The sequence below is a fragment of the Thermobia domestica genome, unplaced genomic scaffold (assembly GCF_964235325.1).
Source record: "Thermobia domestica unplaced genomic scaffold, izTheDome1.hap1.1 HAP1_SCAFFOLD_264, whole genome shotgun sequence".
Classification (NCBI taxonomy): Eukaryota; Metazoa; Arthropoda; class Insecta; order Zygentoma; family Lepismatidae; genus Thermobia; species Thermobia domestica.
Window position 1 is genome coordinate 243,647 of NW_027655980.1, and position 18,328 is coordinate 261,974.

The window sequence follows — 18,328 nt, forward strand, 5'->3', positions numbered from 1 at the left end:
TTAAAGTCTGATTGGTCTCTCCCACTACTGCCTTATTTCTTCACTCAGCTACTAACGGCAGTTCAAATTGACCCGTCAAAATAGAAACGTTCAACGTTTAGTACAGTTTTTTTTTTAATAAGTTGATGTGTTAAACTGGTATATTTTCCTGTAACGTACAAAGTTTGTCCTTCACTATTTTTCTTTTTCAAACAGATCTTCATTGGAAGTACACACTGAATTTAAAACATAAGTAATCAGCCGCCTTATCAATTTCTTTCTTAAGTCTCAAATTATTATAGTTTGACAGTTCCATGTATTGTCGTTCTAACGTTCTAAAAAGGAAGTGGCTGACAATAGAGGAAAGCCAGGTGAATTACCGAAATGAACTATATAAAATGTTTAATAAATATGTGATGATATAAGCCAGGAGGTGATCTGGGGAAATCCCTTTGGAGATTCAAACTACTTCCACCTTTCATATCTCTTACCATTTACAGTCGAATAATTTTAACAGTATTAGACCAAACATATTTTAATAACAGATTCCACGAAGTAAATCAAGTTTCTGATTGTCTCCAATGTTTTCGATGATTCAAATAGATCGGAGCAAATTAAGTAAATAAATAAATAAATAAATATTTTGTGGATGCATGCAGGGAGCAGATTTATAACTCTTCCCACTTTTAATGTGTTGGTTGACCAGTCACTATTAAAATTACTGGCCAAATCTTCACTTTACTTCTGTTCCTTTTAGTATTTGTGGGTGTTCAGATGAATTCTGAGATGACAGTGATTGATATTCTCAAAAGTGATTGGTCATGTATGTTGGTAGGTTGTTCCCTATTAAAACCAAACATAATGTTATTGAGAAGAGTATATACATAATGGCTGAGAGAGAGACACCCACAGCTGAATAGTGAATCAGAAACTTGATTACGTGATATTCAACATTGAAGAATGTCTCGTTAGTTTTATTTTAAAAATTTTGTTTTTCTTTTCTTGGTCGCTCATCAGAGAATTATAATTCAGTGCTAATGATAATAGTAATGAGGCCACAAAAGTTTTGAACGGGAAAGTATCAGGCTGTGCGGAACGCTAATCATATACCTAATAATAACGTAATGCTAATAGATGTCGCAACTTGCGCTGAAGTTAAACTGTACAGGCAACCTGTCGATTTAAAACTATTTCGACATATAACTGCAATTTAAAACTGTATTGTTTCAATTGGAATATTTCAAAATAGGGCAATGGCGTAGATTTGGGTATTACTCGGCTTATTTGTGTAATCGCATGTTTAGCACCTAATAACCCAATTACATTTATCGGGTGTTCAAAAAATGACGTCCACGAACCACAGAGTACTATTATTTTACAGGCCAAAGTAATGTTATGGTATGCCTTAACGGACCCTCCTTCGGTCGTTATGGGGAATCAAAATTTCACAATGTGGCAACGTTGTAGATTAACTTGGAAGTATTAGCAGCATTACTCTAGAAATACATCAAGCAGTTAAATCTGCTACACTAATAAATGATGCTATCGACTTGAGCTGTCGTCTGGAAAGAATCTATGCAACTAACTTATTTTGATAGATTGGTAAATATATCCTATGGTTCTTTATTAGTGACGTTGTCACATAGTGCAGTTGGTATCTCCAGGCTAGGACCCGAAAGGTATATATATATATATATGTATATATATATATATATATATATATATATATATATATATATATATATATATATATATATATATATATATATATATATATATATATAATATTCCTAAGTGCAGGCATTTTATATGGGAAGCAGTGTGTATATGTTCGCAGGGTTTGCTACAACCCATGAAAATGGTATTATTTATTTATGTGATTTGTTGTAAATGTTGAAGAACGAACAAAAAAAAAAAAAAAAAAGTCCATGAAACCTTCATTAGTCATTTGTCCATGAAATGGTTGAAGCACATCCTGATCAGGACGGAACCAGGTTAACAATTCTACTGTATAGGTTACCAAGGAAAACGCCATCGATTCTGGTGGAACCAAATTCTTTAACTGAGAGATAAGTTTGAATTCTGGTAGTACGAGATGAAATCCTATGTTTCGTATTATAATTGTTCATTTTGAGTGACTTATTTTGCATGAAGACCGATTTTATTTATATTAGAATTGAATACATATGGGGGAGTTAATGCTATGTATGTGTATGTGTGTGTAAATTAACTTCATAAGTAAGTTTTAATATTCATCACATGCTTTTTCTGTTTTCTTTGCAGAATTTCTTCTCTAAGCGGTCATTTAGATCCAATCCCTTGAAGAGGACCAAAAGTGTCACCAAATTGGAGCGAAAACGGGTTCTTGATGGAGACGGGTAAGAAGACTCTTTGTTTATCTTTAGAAATTATTATGTACTACATTTTAAATGTATTTTTCCTTTAGTAAGGCTAGAGGGTGAGTTTGTATTTAATTAATACCATTCAGCTCTCTTAAATATTATTATCTTCTTAGAAAAGAAGGAAAGAGGATTTCCTCTACCTCGGCGAATGACGTCGTAATTTTTGTGCTGCAGTAAATGAACGAGATCTCCTGGAAGTTCTATTCAACTTATACACACCATTCTGTATACATATATATTTGTATACAATTCTCTCCGGCGCTTCAGCTGTAGAATTTTAATGTAATATCTTCTGCCTCCTATATTGTGTTGTTGAAAAGGAAACTTATTTCAAGTGGAATTATATATACAAATATTATTGGGACAAACGCTCAGTAATAACTAACTCTTTCATTTGATGATGCCATATAAAAGATAGAATCATATATTGTCAACGACTTATAATCATTACTTTTTGAGGGGGGGGGGGGAAGATACGGAGGTGCTTAATTACTTCAAGTCTTAAAATTGACAACTCAGGAGTAAGATAATTTCTGTGATTATTAATTATTCTGCTATTAAAGAATAAAAGCATTTTTGTTTGTAAAGGTGATAATTGTTTTAAGATCTTTTTGGGACTTAACTGAGTTTTACTGTTAAAATATTAAAATTGGCATTTACTTTAATGGGCCAAGGATGTCTGTTGGTGTGATGCCAGAGCCATATTTAACATTTTTGCCGTCCCGGGCCACTGAAATCTGCTGTCCCCTCAATATCAATAAAAACCGACATAGAAAACATTTGAAACAGTGAAGTGAATACTCAAAGCGGAAGTTATATATATATATATATATATATATATATATATATATATATATATATATATATATATATATATATATGTAAAATGTTTGTGTGTGATGTGTGCGTGTAAAAACAAATATAAAAGTCTTGTGCCATATCCATATGCGCGTGCGTAATAAATTTCTGAAATATCAAGAACTGGAATATGAAAAAAAGAAAAGAAAATTAGGGATGATCCAAAAAAATGGATCAAAAGATTGCGGTCTTGGCTAATAATTCGATCAGAGGCCACAAAAGTTTTGAACGGTCCTTAAATCGAGTTTTCATATTTTCTACGGAATATGCACATCATTCTGAGTTAAGTGATAATTTGGGTTTGGCTACACTGTATATAGTGCTCCAGATATTAGGCGTACAAGAAAATTTTTGATTGGGTCAAAACATCCAATATATTTCAAAGATAGTGGTTCTAAAAATTGCCGCCTCACAAAACTTCCCACCCCATTACCATTGTCTATGCGTAGATAATAGTACGACTTGGTTTCACACATCTTTCCATTCTTCCTTGTTCTGAACCAGACTTTTGACTCTGTTATTATTTCTCTCTCCTTCATCTTCTTTTCTTTGGTCCTTAAAAAAAATCGGGTTCTTTTATTTTTTTCTGCCATTCGCTCCTCTCCATACACAATAATGCACCATAGTGTGTCAAATCATATCGTATTTTATTTTCTAAATAGTCTGTTGTATTCTTCTTTTCCTTATTATTTCCATCATTCTTGCATTTGATACCTTATGAGAGCCACTGATGAGAGTATGGTAGTTCAGTGATAGAGCGCTCTCCTGTGGTACCAGGAACGTGTGGTTTGATTCCAGGCCATGGAGAGTTTGTGCTGTACAACATTGTATCTGTTAGGTCTCTCGGGATTCTTTAGTTTTTCCCATGTTTTCATTCCACGAATATGTTCATTATTATTATTATTATTATTATTATTAATCATCCATCCTCTTTAGCCGTACAGGGCTTAACCGTTAGACGTAGAACTGAAGATTTAATTTTCTTATACCATCTAATTTTCAATATTTTTCTGTAGCACTACAATTCTAAGGCTTTCACATTCTCCTTTTTTTTTCTTTCTTTCCTCTCCGAGTGTCCAATCTTTACACGTACATACAACGAAATACCCCACATATATGCTTGTATCAGCCTTTTCTTCAGTTCTATGCCGGTATTTCCAGATAAAAGCTTTTGTTTTTCTTCGACTTCTCTTCAAAACCAGTTTTACCTTGAATTTTCCGTTGATGAAATCCTGCATACGCCACTGGTTTGACCTATAGGTATAAGTTCAGTTGTATAGCTGATATTTACTAAACAAAAGTACGCTTTTGAGCCTTGAATGCGTTTTATGTAGGCATAGTCCCGAGATCGATCCCCGAGTGTGTTTAGGAAGTGTTTAAACTAAGATCTTTGCTGCAGTAAATCAATTGAAGTGAACTACTGCTGTTATTCCATACTTTTTATTAATAAAATCATTGTATTAAAATACTATACGTATAATTGAGATTAATGTGTATATATATATATATATATATATATATATATATATATATATATATATATATATATATATATAACTTTACTGTATACATTTGGGATTACATTCAATATGTTTGCAAGATTGCAGATTTGCTGTAGTAAAAATATTCTTAAAAAGTTAGCATTGGCAACAATTGCCGAATTACTGACTAAATCTTTAATTTAACATAGCATGCAAATTTCATCAGTGGAATGGTATTCGAATCCATAGGATGTACGTATGTAGATATTTGCAAATTGCAGATTCACCAAATGCCATTTAATCCTATCATAATGCGATACAATATCTTTAAAAATTCGTGGATCATTTAGGTTAGTTACGATGGCATATATATACGTAGGGGCATACGCATACATCGGGCAGTCGTTTGTAACTACGTTCTAATTAAAGGTGATAATACTAATGTTAGAGAGTTGAAACTTGTTTCTGCTGTTTTTTTTTTTTTTTTTTTTTTTGTTCTTCTAAACTCAAAACTCTTTTGTAAACTTCTAAACTCAAAAAAAAAAATTACAAATAATTTTTATTATTGTCATTTGTGTCATAGTATTTTATAATAAAATAATGTGTGTGTGTGTGTCTGTCAGTCTGCCATCATAGAAAGAAGTGACGTACAGCTACTAAATTTGGTACATTGATATATCTTTACCAGATCTAATCCTGTACGAGGCCCTTTTTCGATTTTCTCCTCGGAAGAGGGGAAGACCGGATAACACTTTGTGTCTATGCAACTTACATTACGTCAGGTTATGCAGGTTTGTATAATATCAAAGGATAAATATGCGATGAGTGTTTACAGCAAGTAATATAAATATAATAGAACGTGTTTGTGCCTATCTGTCATCAGATTTTCGCAAAGATAGGAGTCAACGTTCTTGAGGTTCAAAACCCTTTAAGTTATGCTACCCAAACTATTTTACTTGTTTCGGGTCGCATACTATTCATTGCATGCGAAAAACGAACATCTCTGCTTGTTAGGAATAAAATACCGTAACTTTGGGTTAGTATGGAGCTATGGCCTCATGTTGCTCATTGCTTCGTAGCGAGATGAAGCAATGATTTCAATAAGTAATATAATAAACGCCATCTAACCCGTAAGAGAATATTAGACAGTGCTGCGAGTGACGTTTGTTACAGTTGTGTGTATAACATGACCATAATCCTTTATAACATCTCCCATATGTAATACCTAAATATACAAGATGAATCGTATCTGACAGGAAGTATCGCATTTGTAATCTTTCATAATTTTTCTCTAATAAGTAATCATAAATATGGATTGCAGTTTTGTCAGTCTTTTTTTCATCCCATTCCATGTGGCAAGCTTAGAGATGGTAGCAGTGTCGTGTTATGTCTTTAAATATTTGTCTGCTATCCGTTACTATTGTGCACTATTCTCAGATATTGAATGCACGTAAATTTGTTCTTCGACTTTTGACTTATTCCATATGAGATTGTTAAATTCAAACATATCCGAATAAGGAATGTTGTTCAGAGTTCGAATGTTTTGAATAGCACTGTTATATGTATTCAAGTGTGATTATACATATTAAAAAGCAGTATTCCTAGTTGTTGCTTATCTAAGGGATTTGAGTAGGAAATGTTGAGAAATAACCACAGCGTACGTTTTTGTACCGTAGCTAGCTAATAGAGTGGCTAAGAACGGATCCCCAGCTGTCCTTGACTATTATCAAGCTTTTGGCATAACAGACCCCCCCTTTTTTTTTTGTCAGTGAAATCAAGAAGTGACTTCTTGATAAACGGAAGAGGCCATGCACTAAAAATATATCATCTTCCCTTCCAACTCAGTAAAATCTACTTTGTTCTTGTCTTCCTCTGTAATATCCTGTATTTCTTTGGTTTATGTGTCGGGCACGAAGATAGATAACCTGTGCTACATTTCGCTGCATTGTAGATAAGAGCTTTAAGTATCGCATATTATCACACTCGTAGTTCTTATCAAGTTCTTGTTTAGAACTTTCTATTCCGATTAAGCCAGACTTTTGTTTTGTTTGTTCGTTAAGACTTTATACATATAGGGAGTTAGTTACTTGTATGCATATGTTGAGTATACTAGTGTAGAAGTTACTTTGTACTATTTTTACATGCAAGTAGGAGATCCTGCAGGGCTAGATATGACCTCGAAATAATACAAACTACATAGGGTGTTCACTAATAAATTACACATTTCAGTTTTTTCCACTGTATCTTCACTAAAAGATATACTTTATTGTGGAATACCTGTTGGTGATCACTGATATATATATATATTTTTTTTAATACAGACTTCTAGCTTCATTACTGTTTCACATCTTATGCATTATTCTGTGTGTTTAATTAATCGTGTCATATACTGTATTCTTACACTCACTATTCTTAAATATTATCTTCGTACCTCCGATAGCAGCGCTTGCAACGGAAGACTAGGGATCAAGTCAATGTAGCATATCTATACTTGTCCTTTCTGACAGCTTTCTGTGCGTACTTGGTGCTCAGTACTGTGTTGCCAGCTTTTGCGTCGGATGTTGAAACACGAAATTATTTACTGCAAGTAAATTTCAGTTTTATAAAATTAAATGATACAAAAGGGAACTAGAAAGAATGCTTTCAACAACCAGCAGGTCCCCTACTCAAATTGACATTCGACTAAAACAATGTGCATTTGTTTTTATTCAAATTGGCAACGTGCGGAAAGGGTGGAATATTTATCATTGCAGAGCGAGAGAAATGAGCCTCTATGATTGGCTGAACATGCTGTTGCCATAGAAACAGTTCTTCTTGCCTGATTGTTATGACCACGTGCAGGAAGGAAAACAACGAAGGAAAACAGCTGTCAGAAAGGCCAAATTGTATCAAATGAGTACATATTTATAAACTATTTCAATATTGCATTGTTTGTCGAGTAGCACTTAACGGTCTTCTCACAACTATTCAGCACTTACTGGCATGGGCAGGGCCGGACAAGCCGACTGGACCAATTGCTACCAATTGCAACCCGGCACTAAAGTGTAAACTACTCACAGCATTTCATACACACACAAGAACACATAACATTGTACGATTTTCTTAACAATCTCGGCAACTGCAGGATCTGAAGAAAGTAGCTTTTTCCAAGTTGAAACTGAACAAAACAGTTAAGATAATCAGTTCTGCGAGAACGTTAGAACAAATTTGGCAGCTTTATTCATTGGATCTGAAGTTGGCAGGAGTTTGAACTTAGACTTGAGAAAAACAAGAAAAGTAACTTGCTCATAATAAAAAAGGAACAATAAAATGACTCGTTTATAGTTTAGAAGTTCAAAACGTATAATTTATTTCGAACAGCGCGCTTAAATTTTCATTTTTTTCTGAACAAAAATGTTTTAAAAAATTATTTCACAATCGCTAAAACAAGTGATATGAGACTATGTACTTTCCAGAGAGGATATACCTATTACCAGAGGGTACAATATTTTTTAGTTACATGTATGTAAATTTATATTAAAATGTTGATTACATGTGTTTGATCTGTTAACACCTATTGTTTTTTTCAAGTGGACAGTTTGATTGCTTTCCATTCTATCATATTTAATATAATATAATATAATATAATATAATATATTATATTATATTATATTATATTATATTATATTATATTATATTATATTATATTATATTATATTATATTATATTATATTATAATAATTGTGGGTACAAATTAGCTAGAAATTTTGGATCCCATAGCATCGTTCCCAATCGAGTCCTGCACTTCCTAAGTTCGGCCTGGCAATGGACGTTGATCCTGAGGACCAAAGGGGCCCGTCCCCAAAATTTGTTTGTGCTCCCCAGAACCTGGATATATTTGCTTTGATCTTTGCTTGGATAGCTATATGGAAATGAAACGCACTTACCTGAACGGACCATCCCAGAAATCGATGCCGCTGCTTACTGCACAAGCCTGTACTATCTTATCAATTGTATGGTTTAAGGAACCCGAAGGTTCATCGCCTGAGAAATAAGACCCTTTTTTCCGATGTGAAAATTAGAAGAAGAAAAAAAAACAGTATACTAAAAAGTTCACGTTGGATAACTACTATCCTAGAGTTATTTTTTTTTTAAGTCACAATATAATTCTCTTTAGAGTAGTAGTTCCCAACCTAGGAGATGCAGTCAAAAGGGGCGCAAGCTACTGACAGAAATAAATTACGTTCGTAATTATAATTATTACGTATATCATAACAAAGAGACTTTATATTAAATATCGTACAAACCATAATGTAACTGTTGAGTAGGAACTCGAGCTCCATTAAGAACAAAGCTGGTAAAATAATAATAATAATAATAATAATAATAATAATAATAATAATAATAATAATAATAATAATAATAATAATAATAATAATGCATTGCACTGGTATGCAAGTTTTCTGTAAATAAAAATAAATTGAAGACTTGAAAATTGAATGTTTCGTCTGAAATTGCAAAAGGGGTCAGACTAATGAGCGGCAAGGAGGGGGAAGGGCGTGAAATATGAAGGGTTCACTAAGAGGATACCAGGCAAACAAGATTAGGAACCACCAATTGACAGAATAGTTTTTTTTTTCAGTATTTCGGATCTATAAAGACCTCTTTGAAAGTTGATATATTTAAATTGACTAATTGTTAAAAATAATTATTTTCATTTTAGGGTCATACCTCCAAGACTTCGGACATCTCGTTCACATGAATCTCTGTTGTCGAGTCAGAGTATGATGCAGACATTGGATCTGGGTGCAGGGCCTGGCAGTGTTGAAATCAAACCACTTCATCCATCTGTTCTGGGTCGAGAACATTGTTTTCAAGTGACTTTACCTGCAGGCACTCGCTATTTCTCGTGTCGCACAGCTGAAGAACGAGACAAATGGATTCAAAGGTACATGAAGATTTATTTTGTCGTATCTTTTTATATTAACTTAAGAAATTAGCAATAAGTTTGTTGAATAGCATGACGTAAAGATGTTTGCTAGGATAAACCGTTTCCTATAATATTCTTTATTCAGCTGTTAAAATATTGAAAAAGAATAAAAAATAATTGTAACGTATGTAAACTAAAAGAAGGGCTATTCGAACAGTCGATTTACAAGCTTCAAATATTTTAGAAAATTGTAGTACATATGGCATAGTCAACGCACTAGCAACACTAAAATACTGTGTCTCATGAGATCAGCAAAGTCAAGCAATGCTGAGAGTTGTCAAAGGAAAAATGGATGACTGTTCTGAGTCACCAGATGATGTTGGCATATTGCAGCGTCCACCCACTGTCGTGAGGACAGCTGGGAGCTACGCAAAGAAAGAAGTAGTGAAATTCAGTCTAAAAGGCTTGTATCGACGGCGAAGGAACCCAATGTGCTGATCACACATCACCTCAAAGGCATAGTGCCATAAGTCGGCTTGTAAATCCCGGCTCCTTATGAGCTGTGGCACTTTTTAAGGTTAGTACAGATGAAATTACTGTAAAAGCAAAGCTTCTGTTTGTAATTAGGTCTATAGGCTTAAAAAGAAAAGTTCAGAAGGTACATATTACCACTGGTACCTTACCATCAAAGTGTGTGTAAAAATATAACAAAAGTGTGAATTTTGTACTGTAGGGTAAAAATGAGTGTACGATTACAAAGAAAGTCTCTCCTATAAAATCTCAGAAATCGAATGAGTTAATATTTGAAATAATATTTAATTTTTCGAACAAAAAATAATAAATTGTCTTCCCTGGTGGGTTTACTTTGGAGACTACAGGTTCTATAGTGTTATACATACGGGATGAGCAATATGTAATCGTAGTTAGATTACATACTGCAGGTGCAGTGGTTTTTAGTTTGTTTCAACTACACGTGTATATTCTTTGTAGTGAGTTTCTGCAGCGTACTGTCCATTAAAAATGAAAATTCAGTAAAATTTTGAAAATTATCCCAAGCCCACAATTAATGTGTTGTGGCGTACCAGTTAAGAATTACCGATATAGATATGTTATGCTGCATGTGTAACGAAGTCTGTGTTAATAAACGGTTTATCTAACGAGATCATATACAAAATACCTGCAAAAGACTTGATGGATCTGTATCATCCAGAATATTGTGGCATTTATTTTTGGTTTCAGAACTGCTGACAAAGAACCACAAATTTTTATTTGTATTTGTGTGTATTTCTGTATGCTCTGAAAATCTCGCGACACACAGATGGGGAATTATTACATTAATAGGTCATTTGTATAGGTGGAAGGGGGATACAATCTCTTTTCCTTTTAAAGAAACTCTTAGAAGCCTGAAAATAAATCTTGTAGCGCATACGTAATTTCCCGTAGATGACATTTACGATATAAAAAAGCTCTTTTTTTTTTCCTGTTACATACAATAGCACCATGTTTCAGGACTTCCTTTCAAAATCTACAAACATGAAAGTAAAAAGTAAGAAAACATGGCGCATTTTTTGAAACTAAAAGTGAAGGAAATGTGTAACAAAAGAAAATTGCTTTCTTCCTCCCGTGCTGTTGGCATAATTTAGTAGTTTTGAACTTTCAATATGGAAGGATCAATACAGTTCGTTCTCACTCAGTCACATTGCATTTCTTCATGTAAGAAAAGGTCAGTTACCTTGCGTATGTGTTACGTTACTGATCAATAGCCTCCAGTATGGAATTGTTTCTCTTTTTTCTTTTACAGTTGTCAAGATCATTTTTTTCCCTCCTCTGCTGTGTATATAATAGTGTCTTTCGTATAAAATATAGGCTATTAATGAAATTACATTAAATGTTAGTTTTGCGTAATTATGCCCTTTAGGATGAAGGAAACGAATGATGACGATTGGCGAACATGAATGGGGTAGATTGATAAAGTGTGCGAAAGCAGAAGCAGCTAAAGATCTATCCTTCACTTAGAGCCGGTGTTTGTCCATTGCATTTTGCCTGTTTTTTGTACGTATACATCAGGGCTAGAGAGGACGGGATCTACTATTATTGTGGGTTCCGAAGTACGACCGGGGCATAAATACGATGCAATTGGCGAATGCGCAGTCCGTCATTCAATATCAGCTCTTATAATGTTGGCCTCGGCTTAGTTTTTGTTTAGTTTTACGTCTCATGATTGTGCTCAGAGACTAAGGAAAACGATGATGATAATATAGATTGTAATGCTGGAACGAATGCAGTGGGAGGAAACGGAAGAATTCCGAGAAAACTCTCACGACGCAGGGTTTGTTCACCACTAACCCCACTTGGCGGGAGCTGGGATCTAATTAGAGATCCCACACAGCGATGTACAATCCGCGGCAAAAAAACCTGCAACATGAGCATGTAAGTTTACTGTGAAGTGACGAAGTCTTTTGCTCCAAAATAAGTGTGCACGGGAGGAGGCCGAGGTTTATCCTGGCGTGATTCGTTCCACTTAGACGTTATGTTCATTCCCTGTGCTGTTAGGCGTAGTTTCACAACAAACTTACATCCTCATGTTGCAGGTTTTTTGCCGCGGATTGTACCACTGAGCTACCACGGCCCCGTTCCGTTTTGATGTGGTTAGGGTTCGAATGATAAAGAGAACTTTTCACTTTGAATCAAGGTCGTATCTGGGGAAATTGGAGCCGGAATACCCCTTCCGAAATTCTCATATTTTCACTGAATAAGTTGTCAGTTCGCATATATATTATTTACCTTGATTCACTATAATTGGAGTAGTATGCAACTACTAATCTTCTAGTGATAGAGGCTATGGCTGGTTACATAGTGTGTAGTACTGTGTGCTAGACAGTGCATATATAGCATATTGTCTCCCGACAATTGTATTTTTGGATTTGAGAGAGAATTTCCGATACGTTCCTAATTGGCTCACAATAGTAGTAAACCTATAATTAACTACTCTGTCTTACATCGGGAATTGATTTTGGTACTCGTCGTGTCAAAGCAGCGCGCTCAAGGCGTTTCATTTCAGGTGTCTCTTGGGAGTAGGGAGTAATGGCGGCTTTAGCGGGTAGGCACAGGCCTACCAAAAAATTTTGGAAAATATATAAAATATATAAATATATAAAAAATACAATAAAGAGTAAATACAGTTCCCACTATTTATATTAACGGTAGATAATTATTTAACAGATAGCATCAGCTACTACTGTAAAAGTAATTTCCTACTGTCATTAATCAATCAAATGCGTATATGCATCCATAAGCGAGGAAGCGGGCTTATACAAAATTAAAATCCTAAAGCCGTCCGTGGTAGGGAGAGAGATTCTTCATCGATATATTAGCGGGGAAGGGTGTTACAAATAATTCAACTTTTCCGTTAGTATATTGCCGTACTATTGAATAATCATATTATCAAACTCCGGAAAGGAGGGCTATTGTCCCTTCCTACCCTATAAATTACGCCACTGAACGTACTCTAATTATTTGATTTCGCAGAAATACAAGTACAATATTGTAATATGTTATAGTAAACTGCATTAACTTATTAAAATAATTATTCCAATTATCACTTCATATTAATCAAACCACTAATTGCAGTAAAGCTCATTATGTAATAAAACAAATTTGTTTTGTGATTATGTTAGCAGCTTAATATCCTATGGACATATTATGCTGTATTAATTTACCTTGGAATACATTAAATGGGGACATGGGAAGACATCCACACACATAGACAGCTGGGAACGTAGGACGAAAGGCGTTTCACCTTTTAATACAGTTGCTAGGCAGATTTAGAATAAATGTCATGTAGTGGATCAATGTATACAGTTGTTATTCTATAAGTACGACTAATTTAACGCTAACACGGAAGTCTTTGCAGTACTAATCTTTATCTGATTATCATAAGCTTGAATACACGTAGCGCTGGTGTTGTGTACTAGTTAGTATGGACTGGAAATTGTAAATTATAATTGTGTTGATGGGAGTGGGAAGTTAATCAAGGAAGCGGCTGCAATAATTAATTCATGTTATAACTAAACGCCTCCATCAAAAACGCTTGCAGCAACATATATTCTACGTCAGTTACTAAGTTCAGCTGCACTAATTACTTAATGCGTTGTGACATGTTCGGAGATGTATTTTTGTATAGTATTATAAGCTTGAAATTTGACAGTTTTTCTGATATTCTGGTCTACTTTATTTTCTATTTTCTGATGAAATTTTAGAGTATATTTTATTTTCTTTCCAGTTTTTGGCACACTAACTGTTTTAATTTAAATCCTACGGTACGCTTATAATTAATTATTTTAAACGTATGCATACAGAATATATCAAAAGCCCGGGATCATAGACCAATTTCGTTACAAGTAGATATAAAAAGAAAATAAAAATGGAAAGTGAGAGATAAGTTATTGGAAATTCGTGATTTTCCATCTAAAATAGTGGAATTTTTCCAATCGCAGTATTCGCTATGTTAAGAGCCTGCCTTACTAAAACTAAAGCGAAATTTACCAGTTTTCTTTTGCTTGTTTTTCATAAGTGAAAGGAGATAATGAAATGCAACTTACCACAATCATAGATAATGTTATTCTACAACAGCAAATATGGACCTGAAGAATGTTCAGTGTTGCCATCCATAGAAATTACAGTGTTGCCAGAATAACAACGCCCCTAAAATCTAAGTTAAGGCAGCGACTAGAAGGAAGAACTCAACTGCATTTGGTGACGTATCATGTTGTAGTTTCCTCTTACCTACTTTTTAAATAATAATTGTACTTAGTTTGTAATAAACAAAATAGTTTTAACATACAGTTATTAAAACTAAATAATAATGTTATTTAAAAAGTAGTTCACAGGAAACCAAAACAACATGATACGTAACCAAATGCAGTTGAGTTCGTTCCTCTAGTCGGTGCCTTAACTTAGATTTTTAGGGGCATTGTTATTCTGGCAACACTGTAATTTCTACGGATGGCAACACTGAAAATTCTTCAGATTTATATTTTCTGTTGTAGAATAACATTGTCTATGATTGTGGTAAGTTGCATTTCATTATCTCCTTTCACTTGTGAATAAACAAGCAAAAGAAAAATGGTAAATTTTGTATTATTTTTAGTAAGTCAGGCTCTTAAGGCGCCATCCGTTAAAACCTGTGACAAATATCTTGACATTTCAGCTAAAAGAATAAAACGCAAGTTCTGACGCGATGTTGCCGAGTGCTAAGGGGTGTGGCTATGGCTAAGCAGACGAACTACAGCGCGATCAGGTGGCAGAGAATAGACGTGGATGTGTACAAAATAAACGTGGCAATACCGCTTGCCTCTCATTTGCTAGCAGCATTTAAAGGGAACTTGGAGCACCGACTTCAAATGCCAAGATGTTTGTCACGCCGTTTAGGTGAAAATGCAACGTTGCCGGTTTAACTAGCAGCCTGTCCCCTTGTGTCCTCACCATGCTAACAATACAGCATTGATGCGGAAAAAAATCTAAGTATTCTGGGTTTCCTTACATAACAGTATGCACGTTTTCCATGTCACTTTGCATGGTCTTACGTTTCGTTCGAACAGCCTGCTGAACTGGCAACATTGCTTTTATATTTAACATAGGACGCGCACCAATGTAGAGGCCAAATGGCTGATGTGATTGAAAGTTCTCCACTATTTTAGATTAAAAATTCCTCTTTCTTTCTTTCTTTTCTTTTTTTTTTTTTTTTTTGAACAACTTCCCTCTCCGTTGTTACGTATTTTTACTCGTAACAGAGTTGACACATGGTCTCGGACTTTTGTTACACCCTGTATATAGCTATTGTCAAATAACTTTGTACTTTTGATCATAGGGAAACAATGCAGTGTTCCAAAGAATTGCAATTCAATAACAGAAAATATTATTTCAGAAAATTAAAAATATATATTCTGTAATGGAGATTTAAAGCATTAAATAATTCCAATGTCCTATACTTTTTCCGGCACACAATGAGTTCCGTCGCGGCATATCATTTGAAAATAGCTATTCTAGGGGCACCAATGGATATTCTTATGTGTAATTAACAATCAATATAATAATAATTAACTCTATTATCTATGTCCTAAAATTTTCTACAGTACGGTTCATTAAAAAAAAAAAATCTTGAGTTTTGGGCATAAACTACGTGCTTTGGGAAAGACGTTGTGAACATCTTTTCATAGAACAATAAAATAGAAATAACCACAAAATTATTCGATACGCTTAATAGCTTCATGTTCTTTTCAGTTTACGGAAGACTGTTCAACCTGACCATGAACATGTGCGCAGAACGGACAACTCACTCAAGATCTGGATACTGGAAGCCAAAGGAGTCGCAAACAAGAAAAGGTATGCGAACTTCTTTACTTACTGGTCGTAATATTCAATTACCAAATAGTTCGATAGACTCTCTTCCCTTTAGGGAATCGAAACCTTAATTGAGAATCTGATGCATTTGAAAAAGTACATTCTTTGTAATAATTTCTATTTTTCGTGTATCTCCATTCTGACAAGGCGATAACCAAATTTCACATTTGTACAATACTAGTAAAGTTTTTAGAATGTTAAAGTTAGTGCCCAGATGTGAGGTGGCTTAACAGTTGAGGTTTAGATTTAACTGCCGAAGAAGGTAGGAGAGACTGTCGAAACTGTTTCGTAATTTAATGATTACGATGCTTTCGTGTTGAGTCCAATATTAAACACTTAACCTTGAATGAACATGTCCAAATGTAACATTAACCTTGATTCTCCATAATATTTATGCTATCTATTCTTTGTACATGTTTACACTCGATATATGAAATGGTACACTCTAGGTTAGACAATTTCGTCAAGACACAAATGTCTGCGTAAGATTTTTTTCAGTCGAATCGTTCTAATTTTTTTTCCTTTGTTCCAATTTAAAACTAGAGAAACTAGAGTTGAATTTGAAAACACAGACTATTGTGTTTTCGTTTATTATAATCAAAAATATATTGGGATTATTATTATTGTTGCATATTTTGTAAGTACTTGTAATTTCAGTGATGTCTTCACAAAATAAGTAGTTGAGTAACTATTAAACTTAATAGGCGTAAAGATTATTTTGTTTGTGTGTTGTTGATATGCACAAAGATCGATTTTAAATTTTACACAGCTTTTTTTGAACTACAGGTTGTTTCAATGTGACATCAAAATATGTATACATTGAAATGATGAACGAAATCAGGAGTTTCGATTTCGATACAAATCGATGTTGCATTCTTTCGCAGATCGACCACTGTTTCTTGTTGCCGCATAACAATTAAAATGGAGTACACAATTCAGCAGCGTGTGTTTATTATTAAGAATTATTGGCTTACCAATTCTGTTACCTCCATACAAAGAGCTTACCGACGTGTATGGTGTTTGTCATAGTCCTGACAGAAAAAACAATTCTAAGGTTAATGGCAAAACTGACGCAACGAATTTTCATTAGTCGGTACAATAGATTGAGAAATGGAATCACAATCTGCTATCATCGGTACCACGTCGTATGGATGATCTTCATGAGCGACTGTTTCATTCTCCACAAAAGTTGTTACGTTACCCATCACAGAAGACTGACTGCTTGGTGGCGATTTGCCAAAGAATGTCAAAGCATGCAAAACTCAGCCTATGTAGAATGACGTTAGTTCACAAACTGAAAATCCAAACAAAGGCAAGCTTCTTCGAGGATCATCTTATCAATTAAGATTTGTGGCCTACAAGTTCTCCAGATCTGCCCTCAGCAGATTATTTTCTGTGGGGCTACCTCAAGAACAGTGTCTACAGCAGTGGCAGCTGTTGAGGGAAGTTACATCAGGAAAAATTTAAATTTTATTGCTACACGCCAAAGAAAAAAGCCTACCTAATGTACTAATTATTGTATGTAGCTTTCTTTTCTTACCTTGTAGCGTTAAAATGTAAAATTTTACCGATATGTGTTCTCTCAAGTGCTGCCATTTGTCTACAGAAACAAACCCTATACCATCCAGGACCTCTGAATAAACAGCACATTCGTAATTAATAGTATTGATGTAGGCGTGTATCTGATAGCATGGATACTAGCAAGAGACCAACGAAAGGAGGAGAGAAACTTTAAGCACATTTTGTGACTTTAAGTTATTTCCTCAGAAATACCCTTATGTTAATACATGGTTATTCCTTTCAACAGTATACCTATTTAAAAAGTGAGACATCTCACTGAAATATCCTTTATTTTGAAATGCTACTTTTATTTGTTTGTTTTAGTTTTGAAAATGTTTCTATTGCTTCTATGTGAGCTTTACGTATTATCTTTCTGCTGCAGGTATTTCTGCGAACTTTGTTTGGACAAAACTCTATATGCACGGACATCAAGTAAACAAAAAGGTGATATGTGTTTCTGGGGTGAACACTTCGACTTCCATAACTTACCAGTGGTTAATACAATCAATATTAACGTGTATAGAGAAGCGGAAAAGAAAAAGAAGAAAGAGAAGAATATTCTAGTTGGTATGTATATTTAGGTTAATAGAGAGTTAATTTCTTAATTAAGAATAGTTTCTTATTATTGTGCTTATATGCTTTCAGCCAAGTAAGAAGAAGAGTAAATTCAAAATAAAGTTAATCAAGCAGAAATGTGTCCGCATTTTGACATTTCAGAATATGATAACCAAAGGCAC

The 18,328-nt window shown here is 34.3% G+C and overlaps 1 protein-coding gene across 1 annotated transcript in view; it reads left to right on the forward strand.

The window, feature by feature from the left end:
• Positions 1–18,158, forward strand: part of LOC145676648 (ras GTPase-activating protein raskol-like) — a gene marked incomplete at its 3' end in the record, with an annotated part of 247,635 nt that extends 229,477 nt beyond the window's left edge. The window contains 4 exon segments of the mRNA XM_081747489.1: positions 2,263–2,357; positions 9,423–9,647; positions 15,912–16,013; positions 17,974–18,158. Coding sequence (XP_081603615.1) covers positions 2,263–2,357; positions 9,423–9,647; positions 15,912–16,013; positions 17,974–18,158 — 607 coding nt within the window.
• Between the last annotated feature and the right edge of the window lie 170 nt (positions 18,159–18,328).